This window comes from Glandiceps talaboti, chromosome 9 (genome assembly GCF_964340395.1).
Source record: "Glandiceps talaboti chromosome 9, keGlaTala1.1, whole genome shotgun sequence".
In the NCBI taxonomy this organism is placed as follows: Eukaryota; Metazoa; Hemichordata; class Enteropneusta; family Spengelidae; genus Glandiceps; species Glandiceps talaboti.
In genome coordinates this window covers 20558705-20579046 of record NC_135557.1, presented here as the reverse complement: position 1 = coordinate 20579046, position 20342 = coordinate 20558705, and the positions used below count along the sequence as shown (strand labels likewise).

Sequence of the window (20342 nt, the reverse complement as noted above, 5' to 3'; positions counted from 1 at the left end):
TTCAAAGATTGACTTTAAGGACTTTAGCCATTTACACAGAAACGGCAGCGGTAAGGCTCGAACCCACAGCGAGATGATTCCATTCCGACCACTCTAACCAATCGGCCATCTTGATTCGTACGTTTATTCAAACATTACAGAATTTCTCGAGATTCAGACATTTGTAACCCAACCCTCGAACCGTACAACAATTATTACTGGAGACACAGTACTTCTGGAGTGTGAGGTGGCCAATAAACATGGTATAGTCATGTGGTACAAAGACAACATCTTGATCAGTTCAGATACAAGAATTGATGACGTCACCAAATCAAGATATAATATAGTGGGTGACCAATCAATGGGAGAATATCATTTACAAGTTTCGCGATTCATGAAAGAAGACACGGGGAGTTACCAGTGTATTGTAACTAGCAGTGGTAATAACCCTCGTCTGGAGTCCAACATTGTCATGGTAACTTTAGATGGTAAGAGGATGCATTAACTTGATGACGGATATTTTAATGACGGAGCTGTCTTTAGTAAATTAAATACAATATCAAAATAAAATTAAGGACACGTATTAGATTATGTCAAACATCTGAATATCAACATGACATGACGCGATATTCAATTTCGATATCTCAATATTAGCATGACATACCTCAAAATTAGCATGACGTATGTCAAATTAGCATGACAATATCAAAATTAGCATGACAATTTCGAACATCTCAGTAATCTAAATATCTGCATGACACAAGTATATTTTCAATATCTATAACGTATCGTTGTATTCAATTTGAGTATTTATTAGTACACATCGGCATGGGTAACGTCAGCTTTTAATATCTAAAGATTAGCATGATATAATTAACCAGTACTGTGATATATATTGCAAGGAGTATGATGTTGAATTCATTTTACAGACAGGTATGGACAGACTCTGATGACAGAACCATCCAATACCACAGTACTGGTTGGAGACACAGTCATAATGCAATGTGTCGTAGTCAACAGAGCGGGTGCAGTGATTTGGTACAAAGATAGTGATATCATAAGTGTCAGCACAAGTCTACTCAACCACGACGACAGACTTAGTATTGTTGGAGATCAAAGTCAAGGACAATTTAATCTACAAATAACAGCAGTCGTTGAAGAGGATGCCGGTAATTATAAGTGTGCTATTACAGCAAATGGTGTCAGTTCTTATATCGAATCAAATATCGCGAGGTTAACCATAATACGTAAGTCCATATTATCAAATCTGTAAGTGTATTAGACAAAGTATACAAGGCAAGACTATAGCCTCTAAATACAATATAATCTAATCGACAAGTGCTTGGGACAATCAGTCATTTCAATGTAAAGCAAATGTTCTCATCCGGGACATTACTTACAGAACGTTATGTGTTAAAGGCCAGGGCTTCCATCCTAAGTTCTCACATTAGTGTTACCTTGTCAGTGGAACCATAATAATTACATAGGGTTATACTTTTGTTCTGGTCCAACGTTTCCTATCGCTCTGCCATACAACTGTAAACCCTTTTGCTAAGTGGGCCTTTCAGTACAATTTAGCATCGTGCAATAATTGACAATATTGTATTAATGATACCTCGTTCAGGAAATACCAGTATATGTGTGTGTGTGTGTGTGTGTGTGTGTGTGTGTGTGTGTGTGTGTGTGTGTGTGTGTGTATGTGTGTGTGCAATCGTAGAACAACAATCGAAATTTCAAAGCACACAACTACACGATACTAAAATCGTTATGATATTTTCTGACTGGTAATGAATGTCTGTTTTTTAAAAACTTCACAAAATTAAATAATTTAATCTATGTATTTATTAATAAGGAACGCTGCCACCTAGAAGTACTGATCCCGAATGCCATGTAGTATCACCTCACAATATCTTATACATCAATGACGTCATCGCCCTGACATGTGAGGCACAAGCATATCCTAATCCCACATTACAGTGGAGTAAAGATGGACAGGATTTACAACAAATAAACACGGAGTCAATATTTGGCGTTAGAAGTAAACATATATTGTCTTTAAATGTGGATGATGAGGGAAAAACTTTCACGTGCACAATGGATCACGTGACCAACACGGGACCTAGGGTGTGTGTGATTGGTCCATTGCGAATTGGTAAGTAGTGTATATAATAAAACATGTGGGTGTAACCAACATACAATTATGGAACTTACAATGCCGCCATCTTTAATATCTTGAGTGGTGCATTATGGGAAATGTGGTATCATCAAATCTACAAAACATGACTAAATTACAAGAATTAATGAAAATGTACACACAAAAGAGTTTGATAAGCTGAGTGCTTTCGATTTCAAACTGTTATACTTGTTCACTCTGTGCATAATTATGGTTGTAAATTATTGTTGCAACATTGTTTCCATTACATCTTAATTACTGTCTCCTTGGTAACAAACACCACCTCCTCACTGTCACCAGAGGGACTACTGCAAGAACATTACATGAGTCTATATTTCCGTAACTTAAACAAATCTAACCAGTCCCTTGCATCTGCGCAGGCTCAGACTTAATTGCAATTTGGGTATTTATAAGTGTGAAGAATACGATTTATAATCTTTTATTTAACTAATATGATGTTAATAGTGTTACAAACTGATATGAGTAAATCGATCTATCTATAACGTGTACAATTAACCTAATTAATGTCTGATTGCAAAAATACCAATTGAGGAAGTGTTTTGCATATTTCAATGTTTTTAGACTGAGCACCTCTCCCTGGAATACTAAGTATTTCACATTACAATGTTTGAAAGGAAGATTACCGGAATAATAGAAAAGAAGAAAACTTTACTGAACAAACACTGCACGTGTTGTTAACTTTATCGTTTTCTAACAGAGACTATCAAGTCCATTCCTCAAAACACCACAGCCTTCCCATACACCGATGTTACCTTAAAATGTGAGATTGTTGTCAAACTAGGCACTGTCACGTGGTACAAAGACAACATTGAAATTAGCAGAGACGATACAGTAACCCATAGCAACGGTAGATATCAGATAACTGGTGACCATAGCCAAGGAAAGTATAATTTACATATAGCTGATGTTGAACCAGTAGATGAGGGACGTTATCGATGTGGAATGGTTCAGGATGGGAACAGACGGAGAAAACGGAAAAGAGATATTCACAGATCACTATCACCGTGGGCATATTTGAAGGTTGATAGTGAGTATTTCTATTACTTACATTATTGACAGGTAGCAATGTTGTGTATTGCTTAATGTACATGTAGACTTGTCTGTGATGTAAACCATTTGACAACTCGCTCTCTCTCTCTCTCTCTCTCTCTCTCTCTCTCTCTCTCTCTCTCTCTCTCTCTCTCTCTCTCTCTCTCTCTCTCTCTCTCTCTCTCTCTCTCTCTTAATTATTATGTTATTTCTCATTCCAGCTGTTACTCCCCACCTTTACATCACACCCCACAGTCACGTGGTAGTTCAAAGCTATACAGTAGAACTGAAGTGTGATGTCGTTAATAAAGATGTAAATTCACATTTGTTATGGCAACATAACAATTTTTTGATCAGTGTTGATGCTATGGTAACAAGTAAACACAGCGACAGGTATGTGATTTCCACCATTAGTTCAAGTAGTCTACATTATACTACCGATTGAGTTGTTATCAAATACAGAAACTATCACGGCTGAAATAATGGAAAAATCGCTCCAGACACATAATGTTTTTTAATTCAGCTATAAAATCTAAACAATTCTAGCTGGCTTGATATAGTGAAAGATTTTAGTGCAATTTAACCGACTGATTGGTACGTCAGACAGGGCTGGATAATTAGCAAAACTTCAATTTTGATCCAACACAATCCCACGACTTTGTACGTGATCCTATAACACCACTTCGTGGTCTGATTTTTGTTACTTTTAATTCAAATCTGCAGGTATTCTATCACGGGTGACAACAGCAGAGGGCAGTATTTCTTGACAATCACAGAAGTATCTCTAGTTGACGAGGGATCCTATACCTGTATGTTAGTCGGAAGTCAACCTGTCAAAGCCAATCCAGTCAATCTGACAGTCAACGGTAGGTTATCATCATTTTAATAAATACCTGAATGAATGAGTGAGTGAGTGAGTGAGTGAGTGAGTGAGTGAGTGGGTGGGTGGGTGGGTGAGTGAGTGAGTGAGTGAGTGGTCAGTCAGTCAGTCAGTCAGTCAGTCAGAAATGAATGAATGAATGAAAGAACATATAGATAAATACAACCCTTGCAATAGTTGTCTAGAGATTCCTCTAAACAAAATGTCGACACCTTTAAAGCCAATCACTACTGGTAAAGTGACGTTCTGATCAGAGACGTCTCTAGATATCTGCTGCAACGGTTGTAATTTGTATGAATAGGTGACGGAATTTGGTACCTAAATGATTGGATGAATGATTTGACTCAATGATTTGGATCAAATTCAAAGTATCACCACAAATGAAGATTCTTCAGAAGAAACATTAATATTTTTTTTCGTTTGCTAGATGCATCCCAGGAAAAAGATATACCAGAATGTATTGGTCCAAGTGATGACGATTTAGTTTTTGGGCAGAACGTCACATTTGTGTGTACATCACAAATTGATGACCCTGTTATTGGCATTCAGTGGTTTCTCAAAGATGAATTATTAGAACAATCTATTACAAAAGAAGGCAACTTAGTCACTGTATCAACCCACCTTCAGCTGACCTCTGACCTACAGCATGCTGTCCTGATATGTTCAACAGATCACGGCACTTATAATGGAACACATGAATGCAAAGTTGGACCATTAGTTATAAATGGTAAGTCTATTCTATTCAGCTGTTCTGTTTAGATGTCTAATTGTAAATAAATTACTTACCAGTTCTGACATGTAATGATAAGTATGCTGCAAACAACTACGTCATGATTGATAGGTTAATACGAATATGAGTATTGGAATTATATACTATAGATCACAGTTGTCAGTAACCTGTGTACGTCATTGGGTCTGCTGTACATGTGACTCCGCTACCCTCGTCCACTCTGATAGTAAATTTTCGTTCACTATGATGGGGAATGAGTGTAGCGGAGTCACAGATCAGTGACGTAGACAGTCAAGTATATGGAGGCGATATAGTGACACATTTACATTAACTAAACAGTTTGTCTATGTATTTCTTCCACAGAGTCACATATCCAGAGACATCGACAATCTAAGTACATAGAGGAAATGTGTTCACATTGCTTGACACAATTTGTTCATGTGTTTATTTCATAGATTCACAGCTCTAGTGACGTCATCTGTATGTGTACATAGGGGCGTTCAAGATTTCACACTTCCAACATTTGCTAGATATGTTTTATGCGTTTATGTCGTAGCTTCACAACTCCAGTGACATAGGGGCGTTATACAGCCACACATTTACAACTGGACAATTTGTCATGTGTTTCTCTCCATAGAAAATCAACAGTATGACTATAGACTACTTGCTGTTGTCTTTGGTATCCTGACTTGTATATTAATTATCTTTGTTTTGATTATATTGGTCAGGAAAACGACTGACCACAACAAAGGTAAGTCCCCCAACTTATGATTTATCGGGAGGTGAGTCTTCAAATTCACGCATTCAATATCAAACATCTCAACTTGAAGTAATAAATAATATCAAAATGTTAACTCTCAAAATAAATGATAAATCAAAGAGAAAAATGAAATGGTTATCAAAATGACAGTGTAATAAATTACCGATGACGACCAATGCAGGTAGATTTTAAATACAATAAATATGAAATGTAAAAATTTCACTAGATCGTTTGAATCTAAGACAAAGTTTTGTGTTTTAGACCGTGACGTGGAGAATGCGGTAATACCCGTGCCGGTGCACGTCGATAGAGGAAATCTTGCCAATGATACAGGAGCACTGAATGACTTAGACAGATCAGATAGCAACGACGACAAGGACTCACTCAGTAATACAGAAAGTAAACAAGAGGAAAGAGATAACAAACCATCAAGTGCAAATGCCAGGCCACAAAACTTGTCACATCGTTTCCAAACTCGGAATAGAGTAGCACCAGCTGAGGAAGATGATAGAGACAGTTGCCATGGCAACATGCATACTGAAACTGAACAAAAACATGGGGTTGATAATAATGACTTTATATCAAATGTAATGAAGACGGTGAGTTTAGACAAGGACGGTGATATAGGAGGCAGTCAACGTGAAGATAAACATACCAAGGAAGTATTGGATGTCACACGGGAAGACAGAAAGTCGCGTTCAAGAAAAAAGAAAAGAAAACATCGTAAAAAAGACAGGATGAATAGAGGATTGAATGATGAAGAAGAACAAAAAGATAGTACTATGGACGAAAATCAAGAATCTGTGAGAGAGGAAATAAATGAAACTGAGCAGTCTCGAAGTGAAGTAATGAAAGTAAAATTAACAGCACAGAATGATGACGACATTAAACCTCTAACCAATGATGTAGATGATGACAATAAACATACAATCACACGAAGTGATGACGATGTCAAACCTGAAGACAATAAACATATAATCACACAAAGTGATGACGACATCAAACCTGTAACCACAGATGTAAGTGATGACAATACACATACAGTAACACAAAATGATGACGACATCAAACCTGCAACAACTGATATAGATGACGAGAATAAACACTCAAACACACAAAGTGATGACGAAAGTATGCTAAAGGAGAAGGACAACCAGAATGACAAGCAAACAAAGACGCGTATACGTAATAAGACTGAAAAGCGAAAGAAAAAGGCAAAGAAAAGCCATTCTCGGTCTGAGGGATCGGTGGAGGAACGTAATGGGAAACATGATCTTCCACAATCACGTGACAGTGTGGATGTCCAGCCAGATCTGTCTGAGCTAGGCAGTAATGATAAAGAAACACTTGAATCAACCTTACAGAAAAGTGAAGAACACGACAATAAACAGGAGACGACACATTCTAGTAATCTTAATGAACGACTAACAAACGTTGATGTTGACCAAGTTAATAAGACTATTGGAGAACAAAATGAAAGACAGCGAGATGGTGGAATAGGTGAAACAATCACAGAGACGGATGATAAGAAATCCTTCCCTGAGGATCTAGAAAACGACACTTTATTCACAGACAATGACAAAGGCCGGAAACACAGAAAACACAAGGTATGTAGAGAATAGGGTAAATGTGAACCACGTGACCAGAGAATGTAGATGATAGTTCAAATTTCAATCACAATAGTTTCTGATTTTACCTTTTAGTTACTAAATTCATTAGAATGTGCCTTATGATTTTAGGTTATTTTTGTTTTTACTGATATATGCGAGATATTTATCGTCGGTGAGCATACAAAACCTGAAAACTAATGTTCAAATGCTAATTGTTGACTAATATGGACTGTTCAGAATTGGTACCACTCATTTAGCATTTTCTCTCCGTTGCCACGGTTACTACCTACAATTTCATACAAAGACGAGTAACCCATGCTCAGCTTGATAGGATTTTCAGAGTAAAGTGGGCCTGTGTGGTTATCGACTTCAAAAGCAGAAGCACATTCATCATTACATAGTGTCGTTACTAGCCATACACATATTTGAAATGTCCATTTTTAATTTCACGAGTTTTACTATGATCGTTTTTCTTTCAGAAATCAAAACGGAAAAAGTTAGAGGACCACAACACAATGCAAGCAAATGATGCAACTCATCACCAAGATACTGATATCCCCGACTAGTAGCACATTGTTACTATGACAACCATCGACTTGTAAAACAGCTATTGTAAAACATTTCGTTGCAATGACTTTGACTTAGTATATATAATTCGTCCACATCATTATTTTGGTCATACAAAAACACATTAGTTTATGTGAAAATGAATAATGAAATTTAGATTGTTATATGCTCTTTCTGCAATGGACTAATAAGGAACACAAGAACTTGGAAAAGAGATGAAAAAATTCGACAGATATAAAAGGATGTATTTGTACAGGAGTAAATTTAATTTATTTGATAACGTTCGTGCACAACATCTTCACCTTGACGGAGCGCCCTCAAGTAGAAGCGAGGCCATTGATGAACGACAAGTTTATTTGCGGCGCGTCATCGAGAGATATATTGACTGATGCGAGTTATACACTATAATACAGTAAATGGTGAAACAATGTAACAATTTATTTTAACAACAGTGGCAATAAGAATCGAATTCTAAATGTTAGCTTTAATTTTTGAAAACAAGAAAAACACCGCTCGTATTAAGTCAGGTTTGAACTAATACAATTGTGATAATATATATATTTATTCAGATATATTTTACTACATACCATAATATTAACTTTTCAACATATACTTGACGTAATAAACATGTCGTCTGTTTCTATTTTAATTACAATGTATAATTATTCAAAGTCCATACTTTGTATTTGCATACATTATAATATACATAATTGACAGTCGCAACGCAATATTTTATTCAGAATTATAGAACATGTGTACTTTCATTCTTATTGCGGATATGCATTTTGATTTATTTATAATATTTATTCAGACAAATTTTACTTCATACATTTATTGTGCAATTTTAGGAGTTTTCAAAAATTGTAATTAGGATAGATGTGCGCCTCATATCAGTCAACATGACATTCTTGTTGACCTCAATAGTGATTAGTTACTTATTTAATACCCAGTTCCATTAGTGTGGTGAGGCCATCGTGAATCAAATTTACATATCATAATTTTGTTTTATTTCATTATGTATTCAGACAAATATTAGATGTACGTGTATGTGTAACCTTTCACCTGATATATACAAATGTTTGTATTGATAGTGAATGTCATGGTATAACACACACACACACACACACACACATGTATATATATACACACACACGTGTGTGTGTATGTATGTAGGTGTGTGCGTGTGCGTGTGCGCGTGTATATATGTATTATACCACGACATTCACTATCACATTTGACTATCGCACTACATATGTTGATTGGTTACAGGTATATATTGTAAAACAGATATTTTTGCTACTAGAAAATTTTGCGATTTTAATACAGTTTTCAACTACTTCTGAAAGACTAATTTTTGTTAATTACCAGACTGGTACATTGTGTTCATCTACAAGAAGACATTTTAGTCACTCCCTATTTTTTTTACGTTTTTTGTTTTCGAAATAATTGAAAATAAGTTTTTAGCCAACATTTCCAGGTTTACAGTATATATGTTTTTTTTTTAATTTATAACCATGTCACTATTTTCAAAGGATTAATTTGCCACAAAATAAATATCGATTGATTACAGACTGTTTTCTTCAGTGGATTGTATTTTATGTAGGATGTAATTATTGTGAGTATTGTATGCATAATTTACATACACGATGACGACGAACACCTTAAACGAAGGGACATACCATATTCCATTGCTCATTTCCTCGGTGTGTACAGTCAGACACTATAGAGGTACGGGATGGGATGTACTTTAAAAGATCCTAGACGATCTTATTGATACCACGGCATTACAATGTCTGCATCTAGACAAGGCTTATAATTTATTCTTCAAAATATTATATTATACTAATATGGTAGGGAGACATACATACATACATACATACATACATACATACATACATACATACATACATACATACATACATACATACATACATACATACATACATACATACATACATACATACATACATACAGACAGACAGACAGACAGACAGACAGACAGACAGATTGATATAGAAAATGTAGTGCTAAATTGTACGTCGTTAAAAATAGTTCAGCAAACCAAATAAAGCCGCACTATAACACTCCATTCTATGCGTCTCGGTTTAATGGTTTTCTGCATTTGCGCTGTTTCACTCTCACCTGTGTGTGACATCACCAGTTTAAAGACGCAAACACGGTGTTTTAACGCATGCGTAGTGTGATCAAGTCAGCCTAGCAACTACGAAACATAAACCAAGATTGGTGTCGAGTCTACATAGACATAGGAATGGTACGATGAATGGTGACTGTGGACAGGCTGACAACAACTGAGGGTTCCAATACGACTATGGTCGTGTAGATATTAAGCTTACAACTCGACTCTCCAGTTACTTACCTAGAAATGCAGTAGACGTGATAAAGGAACGAACGGAGAAACAAGGTGAGTGTTAGACAGACAGCGTGATGTTGAAAACCATGGATGTATCAATATCACATCCTTAGTTGACTATATTGACTTAGCGTTATTGCCCTGTATACACAGATAGCAAAGTTGTCAGAAGTTGCTAATTCATCAAATATCTTAATAGTGTTATTAACACATTGACTGTGTATGTACATCATGCTAATACATTAACATACACACGTTCTGTTGTGACAACTGATGAATACGAATGTTGCAAGTGTTGCTCACGGCTTGGTGAAGGTTTGCTGTGCCTATTCATTACATTGACAATGGGTGACAGTGTCAGTGGGTTTGGCACGGCACAAAGCAAATCAGGACAGTTGGTTCGATATTTATTGTTTGTCACAGTATGCATATTTAATGTGGACATTATGTGCATGGTGGGGTTCATTGTTGTGTGGTGGTCATACTGAATTGGTACGTTGAAAATCACTAGATAAGGTCAATATGTAAATAATGACTATTATTGACAAGTCACAGATTGAAGGTGACCCAGCCTCATCATCGATAGTCTCGTTTGACTTTAACAACGCATACACAAAAAGCACAAACGTAGCGGTCGGAAAAATTACTTGAATTGTACTGAGACGCTCCGCCATGTTTGAAAGTATTGTTGAAGTTTCACCTTTAACAAACAGCGGGAACAATGTGAAGCCAGCTCATTATGGCCTTGCTTACAATTTCTCTATATAACTGCTTTACACATTCAAATGAACTGAAACATAGCGGTGTTGTAAGTAGGATAGCTTTCATTGTGACCTTTCGTTTAGTGTCGACTTAAAAATGTGTTAAATCTTAAACTCCCGGATTTATAACTTGTATATAATCTTTCTAAACAAAACATAGTTTTATTTGTGTAATAATGATGGATCTGAAACTAATACGGCACACTGCAGGTTACTGTTCACTCGCTCTGTTTGATACAATCGCGTAGAAACCTAAAGGAAAGTATACATTCTACATTTTAGGATAGCAAGATTTCAATTTAAACACATCGAAAAGTAGACGCAGACACGCAGACCGTCGCCTGTGCTTTGATGTATGCATGGTGGCACGTTCGGCAAAGTGTCGTCAAAAACTGTATTCATTCAATCGTGCCATGTTATACAGTGTATAACATGGTTTTATTCATTCAATCGTGCTATATTTATATTTTGGTGAAGCGAAGGAAAATTTCCGTAAATGGACGATAAAGTTCTATTCTATTCTATTCTATTCTATTCTATTCTATTCTATTCTATTCTATTCTATTCTATTCTATTCTATTCTATTCTATTAAAGAATAGCATGTACATTTTCATATTGGTCACTGTGTGGTTGTCAAACAGTACCAGCTAACAGTAACTCGTAAAGCGCTGTATAATTTGCTTCAAGTCAAAGACGAACAAAGCAATAATAAAACAGTGTACGTGGTTTGAATTAAAGTTGAAACAAGGCTTACTTCGTATTGTTATATGGTTTGGTAACTAATAAAAGGGAAAACAGTGTATAACATGTTTTTATTTTAGTCAATAGGCCATGATTTGCAGTGTTGGTTGAGACCAAGAAAGCATAAAGAAATGGTACTAGTTTTCTATATATCATGATCTGATTATGCTGACCAGACACTATTGACATAAAAAAATGATTATATGAAGTAATGGCTATACGAACAAACAAACAAACAAACAAACAAACAAACAAACAAAAGCAACATTTGACAGGTATGAAGAACACACTAACAAAGCCAGAAATAATTCAACGTCTGTTTTCTTTCTTTCATTAGGTTTTAAGAAGTCAGCTCTGTCATAAGTGTCACGATGGCCACACCATGGCTCCTCATTAGTGTCCTCGTTGCCATAGGAACGACTAAAGGTAAGATATCATGTTAATAACCATGGTATGGTCCAGCGATATTACACAATAAACCCGACAATGGCCGACACTCACCGACTTACAATAATGGCATGTCACGGTAGGGACGACATTACACCTAGAAGTATTTCAAGATTTACAAGTAGTAATTGGTGATCACGTGACAATCACGATGGAACACGTGACGTAATATACTGTTGCATTACATTTCAGTGGGAATGACGTCATATAGGTCAATTCATAATGTACATTATCGTTCCAGTGTCATGCGCATGAAGTACAATAAATGTTGCAAAAGTAACAATGAATTCTATTTTTCTTACATCTGTTAACAGTCTCCAGTGAGTTTCTGATAGATCCCTCAGTTGTGAAAGAAGGATACGATCTTGTGTTTCTATGTAATGCAACGACCAATGAGACAGTACGATGGCTTCATAACATTGAGGTTATTTCCACCAACAGAGAAGTCACTTTGGGCTCACAAACAGATAACGGCAGGTAAGTTTGTGCGTGTTTTGTCGAACGTAGATGGCGCTGTTGTGAACTCACTAAGTTGAACTAACGTATACAGTACAACATTGATACTGCAATGGTCTTATATATTATTGTTTACCACAGATTCGTTAAAGTTGGTGATAACTTGTATATGTGTATATTATGTTATTGTTTACAATAGATTCGCTATAGTTGGTGACAACTCCAATCAGTATAATCTACAAATAACTGACGTCACAGCAAGTGAAGGTGGAACGTACACGTGCAGTTTTGATGATGGTGACTTCATCCAGAAAACAGTTACTGTCATAGGTAAGAAGATTGTGAAATGTGTCTTGTGTAGGTGAAGTGTGAAAAAGTTCATGAAAGGGTACATTCACCCAGGGAAATAAAGGCACTTTCAGTAAACCTTAGGTTCTGGATCTCTCTCTCTCTCTCTCTCTCTCTCTCTCTCTCTCTCTCTCTCTCTCTCTCTCTCTCTCTCTCTCTCTCTCTCTCTCTCTCTCTCTCTCTCTCTCTCTCTCTCTCTCTCTCTCTCTCTCTCTCTCTCTCTCTCTCTCTCTCTCTCTCTCTCTCTCTCTCTCTCTCTCTCTCTCCTGATTGTGTCGGTGAATATCTCTGGGGTGAGTAATTAAAGAAGTTAATATGATTTAATACAGCTACAATATGTAACCTATACATCGACAATCAAGTTGATAATTTTGCAAATTTATATTGTTGTTTTTCCTTGATAGATAGTCGCACATTTACTGCTGAACACAGCATGGTTGTTATTGAGGGAAATCTAAAAAGCTATGTGCAGTAATAAAAATGTCGCAGTCCAGCAAGTAAAACAAAAAGCCCCAACTTGCCAAATGATCGAATTTGGTCATTAAATATATATGTTAGGCACTGTCTAGCGAACACTCTTTATCTTATAGTTGTAACTATAGTTCACATCTTTGAGATGAGCTCCACCAAAGCTTACCTCGTTGTATATCCATTCGTAATTGACAGATGCAGATGAACCCACCTCTGGACCACTGTGCCTATCATCCATTGAACTAAACGATCTACATGAAGGTCAAAATTTTAGTTTAATCTGTCAGTCAACTGGAGGTGATCCCAAGGCTGACTTGGTATGGAGCAGGTTTGGCAAAGATTTAGTTGCTATGGAAATCGAGTCAAATGGCAAAATAGAAATGGATTATAATATTATACTTGGACCAGAATATCAAGCGGCAAAATACACCTGTACTGCAGACCACCCATCCTATGACACTCCTCGTAGTTGTGAAATAGGACCACTCTCAATTAATTGTAAGTTTCAGCTTTTATGTAACATTATCTATGTTTCAAATACACAGTTTGTGTATTTGAAAAAACTAAGAAAAGAAAAATTGTGATAAATGGACGAGATTGCAGGAGAAGTAGATGGGAGGAATATTGAATAATTCGTATAATTCAAGTTGCTGTCTTACAGTGAAAAGTTACCTAAAACAGAGTCATTGGTATTGTACTGATGCATCTATTAGTCTGGGTCGACATAGGTATTACTATCATTGCTAGATTACATCAAAGACGTTGACCACAAACGTATAACATTTACGATTACATCACCTTGCTCGACACAACTGCCCATTTCCGATACATTGCATCGCATCGTCTGGCTCTACAAAAGTACCCAATATTACCCATCGCTACAAATTACCCACTGTTACCCATTGCTACAAATTACCCACTGTTACCCATTGCTACAAATTACCCACTGTTACCCATTGCTACAAATTACCCACTGTTACCCATTGCTACAAATTACCCACTGTTACCCATTGCTACACTGTCTTCACCTGAGATACCATTATCACCAGATTGTTACACTGTAAGTGATTTGGTATCAGATAAAAAAAATATTGCAATGCTAGCAAGCTTTTTTGTCTAGTCAGACGATGAAATGTGGAAATTAATGTTAGTCAGCATTTAATTTATCAAGTCAATACTAGTTTTGGTGGCATGGTTTTAATAGTACCAATCATCTTGTCTTTTCACAGTGGAACAGAGGGTATTCGTGACCTTAGCACCGAAAAGCCTTGAACTTCGCCAACGTCAAGGTGGTACGTTACAATGTTCAGCTCAGGGCAACCCTCCTGTCACTAGCTATTCGTGGAAGTACCAAGGTGCTAAAATTAATCGTACAGATAGCAGATTCCATATTGATACCAACGACAACACTTTAACCATTGTCAGTGCACAGAATAGTATGGATGGTGGCAAACTTGAATGTGTAGCAACAAACGTAGTCGACACACGGTCCGATGAAGCTACCATTACCATCGTTCGTAAGTACTGTATCCTACCTTAGGACACTTTAAGGGACGGTCACTTTTAATTGACCGGGCAAGGTTTCGAGTTAAACATGGGGTTTCTCAAACTGAACCCCAGCTCCGATGACCAAATACAATGTGCCCCACCCCCACAAGGACCACATTTTCTATAATGTCCCTACCTCAACCCGTGCATATTTTTGACTTAGTGACTTTGACATGGATATACTATAATGCTGTAGTACTGTACACTATTTGAATGTTATCATAGGTGTATATATACTTGTAAATGTATATCGCAAGAAATCACTAAAAAAAATCCTCATTCATATTATATGACGTGCATCCGGTCACTAAATGCTATTTAATAACTAACATGACGTCATTTCCTGTATGTTTTCAGCCACTCCAGTAGACGAAGGACCCAGTTTTTTCTTCATCGCAGCTATCATTGGTCTCATTTTATTACTGGTGGTGTTTGTTTGTTGTATCGTTCCTCTGATAGCTTATTGCTGTTACAAACGATTTTTGAAGGAAAAAATAAGTAAGTACCTGGTTTTACAGTATGTTATGAAAGAAAGTACCTGATTGGTTTATGTGTGTCTAGGGACATCCCATTTGTGTAGTGTGTTACATAAGAAAGTATTTGATTGGATTATTTGTGTATAGCAGTTCATCAGAGATGTTTTATAACAAACCATCTGATTGGATCATGTGTGTGTTTTAGGGTTACGTATGTTTCATAAGAATGTATCTGATTGGTTCGTGTATCTATCTCTACCCAAGAAACAGAAATCGATTTATTCATTTGTAAGATTTAAAGACACAGAAAGATTAAAGGGTTTCAAATTGTCATTATACAGCGTGTTGCGCATTACTGTTCACTCTCTCTGTTTGCTATAACCACACAAAAGCCATAAAAAATTGCCCATGTTTAAAATAGCAAACTTGAATGAAATTACATTTTGTCTAATTAAATGAATTAACGTGTGGCGCCTGTGTGTCTGCGTCTAGTTGTAGTATCTTTAAGTGGTTTATTTCGTTTAGACAAGATGTAGTAAAAAGTGTAATCTTTATATCTTGAAGTGTTGACTGTGCAGGTTATTATTGGTTAAAGTGTATATCAAACAGATCTCGAGAGAGTGAACAGTAATCTGCAATGCTCTGTAACTGTAATCAAACATGTACTTGAACTACTCTAACTTTTATTAATTCTACAAATATGAACTTAAACTCATGGTATTGGTTAATTTCAGGAAAGAGGGAATTGCGAAAGAAGCAAAAGAAAATGGCTAGAGAGGCAAGAGAGGCGGCTGGTGACCCAGCTATGGGTATAAACTATTACATCACTAGTGACGACCTCGGCGGTCATAGAAGACGCAGACACAGAAAGAAAAAGTCACGTGTTATTAAACATAACGTTGTAGCGCCAAATCACAACGGTAAAAGTCACGGTAATACACAACAGCACGAGAATGGTGGCTACTTGGAACCAGTCAACTCCCGTACAGACAGATCACAATCCCCGATAAGAAGCGACAGATCTCGATCCTTGTCTCCAAAACGAGATCCTTCCAAAAGAGGAATTGATCATCAAAGATCAAGGAGTGAAGATCCTAAGCGATCTAGACGGCCAGATAGAGTGTCACTATCTCCTGGTGAATACTCCAAGAGAGCAGAAATTGAAAACAAACGCCATGAAATCGAGGACTTAGAAAGATCGATGACATTACCACGCCATAGCAGGTCTCGCAGGAAGCATCGTAAGAAATCTCGTCATTCTCGCCATAAACGAGATGAATCCCAAGAAAATATTTATGCTGAACCACTCTGATTGAGAAACCAAAATAATTCGGGACAGAAATAACAATATGATTTATCTTTTGTAGCAACTGAACTGACGGGGATAACAAATTTTGATAACTGTACTTATTTTTTTATGAATCCTGATCGATCAGGACATTTTAAAGTTGCTGACGTCGACCGGATTAGGGTTTCTGAAAACCCGCAAGAACACATGGCATCGTGCCAGTATGAATTATTTCACGATCGTCCACAAATGAAGTATTGTCGTTACTGTGTCAAATCAACTCTCAAAAGAGAACCTTTTTCAGTTTAAGACAAAGAAACTAAAAGATACAAAGAAACATAACACAATGCATATTTTGGTCAACTTTGCAGTGGATATAATCATTGTCAATAGTTAGTGCATTATTGGTGTATTAGTCATTGAGTGTTATTTATAGAACATTACTTTAAGGACATTATTATGTTAATTCATTGTAATATTTCCATCAGCACTGTTCTTTTTTATACGACTGTAAATACTGAATCTGAATATAGGTGTAAATATACTTGTAAATTTTCTATCTAAAAGTGTAAATATTACTAAAAAGTTTCAATTAATGTAGATTTTCTAATATGTCGGACCTTTACTATTGCACCCCACTGAGTTAAGGAGGGGGATAATGAGATCGATTTTATATTAGTTAGGTGTAGAAGGCCATTTTTATCAACTCTATTCAGTGTGAGACCTTTGTGAAATACAGCTCAAAGAATTACCACACCACAATATCTCTGTTTTTCACTTGGGTGCGACATCATGGTAGTAAACCTGTGACAAAGTTGGGAACTGTTCAAACCGTGCCGAAACAACGTTAGGTCATCTGTTGAGCCCCTGCTATGGTTTACTTACCCATGATGCTTCACACCAGTCTACGACGAATCACTTCTATACCATACTTGCTATCATTGTAACTCTGTTTGAGAGAAGGCGTGTGCTGCAGTGTTGGCCAAATGAGCTTTAATTTGTAAGCACGAGAAATGCTGCTTAGGCAAACAAGTCTCGTTTTTATCTATCCCCTTTACTTCCGAGTCTGCAGACTTCGATAGATAGTCTGTCATACACGGCCTATATACTTTGCTATAGATCTGAGTGGTCTGAGGTACAATTGTATATAAGAGCTGTGATGAGGACTGATTTGAGCACATTGTAATTATAGTATAGACAGCAGTTCTCTAATTTACTATAATGGAATTACTGAATATAAGTACATGTACATGTTTTCTGTGCCTTATTAATATTTGCCATTTCTAGTGTCAAGTTTTCACACGATGACATCAAAGTTGTGCCAAAATTTTACTACGGCATCAGTATTGTTTTGTGAACATTTCAAGTATTACAAATTTTGTTTCACGTGAGAAATTTTTACTTTTTTTAAAATGATTTTGCTTCATTTGATTGCGTCACGTCAACATCTATCATTACCAAAGGTTATATCAACTAATGTCATAGAACGAATAGAAAACTGATCACGTGATTTTCAATTGCTATGCAGAGCCAATCAAATGCACGACCGGTGACAAATAAGGAATGGATACCGTGATTAGACCAATGACATACATTGTTCTGATCACGTGATTTGTTCAGTTATACATGATACAGAACTGATCAACTGATTGAACAATGACAAAATTAGAATCGATAACGTGATTGGACCAATCAAAATTTATAACCAATAAGTGGTTGGACCAATGATAAGAACATAACCAAACACGTGATTGCTAATGGTATTTTGGTTATTTAAACATAATGACTAAACTGAACTACATTAGAGGGGGACGTTGTGTATGGCTAAATGAGAAAAACAAACAAACAAACAAACAAACTTTACGCCTTGACAAAAGACTGAAATATTTAGAATAACAAGACTACACACTAATCGAAAACACAAATACAGCAACAAACACTTTATTGTATCTAATGTTTTGTAGTTGTAAATATAAGAGGTGGACTGAGAAAGACAAACAGCACCATCCCTGGTATAACTAGTACAGACTGACGTACAGTTATTTTGCTTAAAAAATAAATGTGTATATTTCATATTTTTAAAAATATTTTAATGACGTTTCAGAGAGTGATAATTAACTATATTTCTACTGTGAAGTGCTATATTTTCATACATGGTTAATACGAGCTAGAGGTCAATATTGCGTTTTATTGCATTCTACGAAACAAAGAAAATGTTAGCCTAGAATTTAAGAATATCGACTCAAATGCTTTTCTAAGACTGAAAACAGTACAGTTGGTATGCTCAGATTGGAGGCTGTAAAATGTTTACACGTTGGTATATTTACACAAACACGCAATGTGATGTAAGTTATGTGATGCGATGTGATGTGATGTGATGTACATTGAAATTTTCTACAAAATACAACTCACAATACTTTACTATGATACATTTTATGTTCACATAGTTGTAGTACGATGTTTCGTGTAATCGGCTGTTTCAAATCATAGCACAGTACACGTGGCTAATTCCGAAATGACGTCACTTTAAGCACCAGCAGGTAAACTTAAGTATGACATTATTTTAACAAAAAAAATTCTTGTAAATATTAGTTTTAGCCAATATTTCATACGTACATATGTGTCCGCCTTTGTTTGTAATTTGGATGTAGAGCATACATGTACCTCATCATAATGTGAATCATGACAGTGTCAATATCAGTATATCTTATTTGTATATTCTGTATTTGTGGGGAATTTGTATAGTCTCAACTATAATTTTGTTAGTTTTCATGTAGTTTATAATATAACATACGAATCTCCAATGGCAATATAATTAGTACTGTCACTTTGAAAATAAAATTCGCTTGTTTTATACAGTTTATTTGTGTGTGTATGTATGTATGTATGTATGTATGTGTGTATGTATGTATGTATGTGTGTATGTATGTATGTATGTATGTATGTATGTATGTATGTATGTATGTATGTATGTATGTATGCGTGTATGTATGTATGTATGTATGTATGCGTGTATGTATGCGTGTATGTATGCATGTATGTATGCATGTATGTATGTATGTATGTATGTATGTATGTATGTATGTATGTATGTATGTATGTATGTATGTATTCGTGTATGTAAATATATATTATTTCTGGTAGAGAGACACATTGTTGAGTATTGATAACCTGTAGTACATGAATATAGTGAAAACAGCCCGTCCTCCACATAACACACATACGTACGTACATGCATGAAGGCACATACGATACGATACATACGATGTGAAGTAGACAACTTTAAATATACTTGATGGTAAGTTTACAATCTGAGATATTCCTATGTTCAATCCAGAGCAAGGGTGTGTGTGAAGGTGTCAATTCATCCATTTTTTGTAAGTGACGGAAGGGGGCGCCCTTACGTACATATTGTAAGCCATTTTGCTGTATTAACTTGTAAAGCTATTGCGATCATGTGTACACAACTTTATGTGGACGAATTTTGCAGTTTGACCGCCCCCTCTTTTTTTTTACTGATGTGATACATTGTGAACTAGTTGTTCCCCAACATTTATATTTCTATTGAAAGTGTGATCAGTTTGTCTGGCTGATATCATTGCCCAGGATATCACTGTTACACTGTCATCAAGTTGAGATGTCATGTGTGTTTGTCAATTTGAGAAATCACACTTTCCTCTAGCAG

At 36.1% G+C, this 20342-nt stretch overlaps 1 protein-coding gene across 1 annotated transcript; it reads left to right on the top strand.

Annotated features, from left to right (window-relative positions):
• The first annotated feature begins 9976 nt into the window (after window positions 1-9976).
• Window positions 9977-19478, top strand: LOC144440184 (uncharacterized). The gene is made up of 8 exons (XM_078129476.1): window positions 9977-10171; window positions 11961-12049; window positions 12385-12547; window positions 12726-12856; window positions 13541-13843; window positions 14575-14862; window positions 15251-15391; window positions 16104-19478. Exons 2-8 carry the CDS (start codon window positions 11995-11997, stop codon window positions 16679-16681), a joined length of 1659 nt encoding a protein of 552 aa, XP_077985602.1. The 5' UTR covers window positions 9977-10171; window positions 11961-11994; the 3' UTR covers window positions 16682-19478.
• Window positions 19479-20342: the final 864 nt, after the last annotated feature.

Coding starts and splice junctions, on each gene's coding strand:
- LOC144440184 (XM_078129476.1), top strand. CDS start 11,995: ATGGCCACACCATGGCTCCTCATTAGTGTCCTCGTTGCCATAGGAACG. Junction 12,050..12,384: donor TGCCATAGGAACGACTAAAG/GTAAGATATCAT, acceptor ATCTGTTAACAG/TCTCCAGTGAGTTTCTGATA. Junction 12,548..12,725: donor TCACAAACAGATAACGGCAG/GTAAGTTTGTGC, acceptor TGTTTACAATAG/ATTCGCTATAGTTGGTGACA.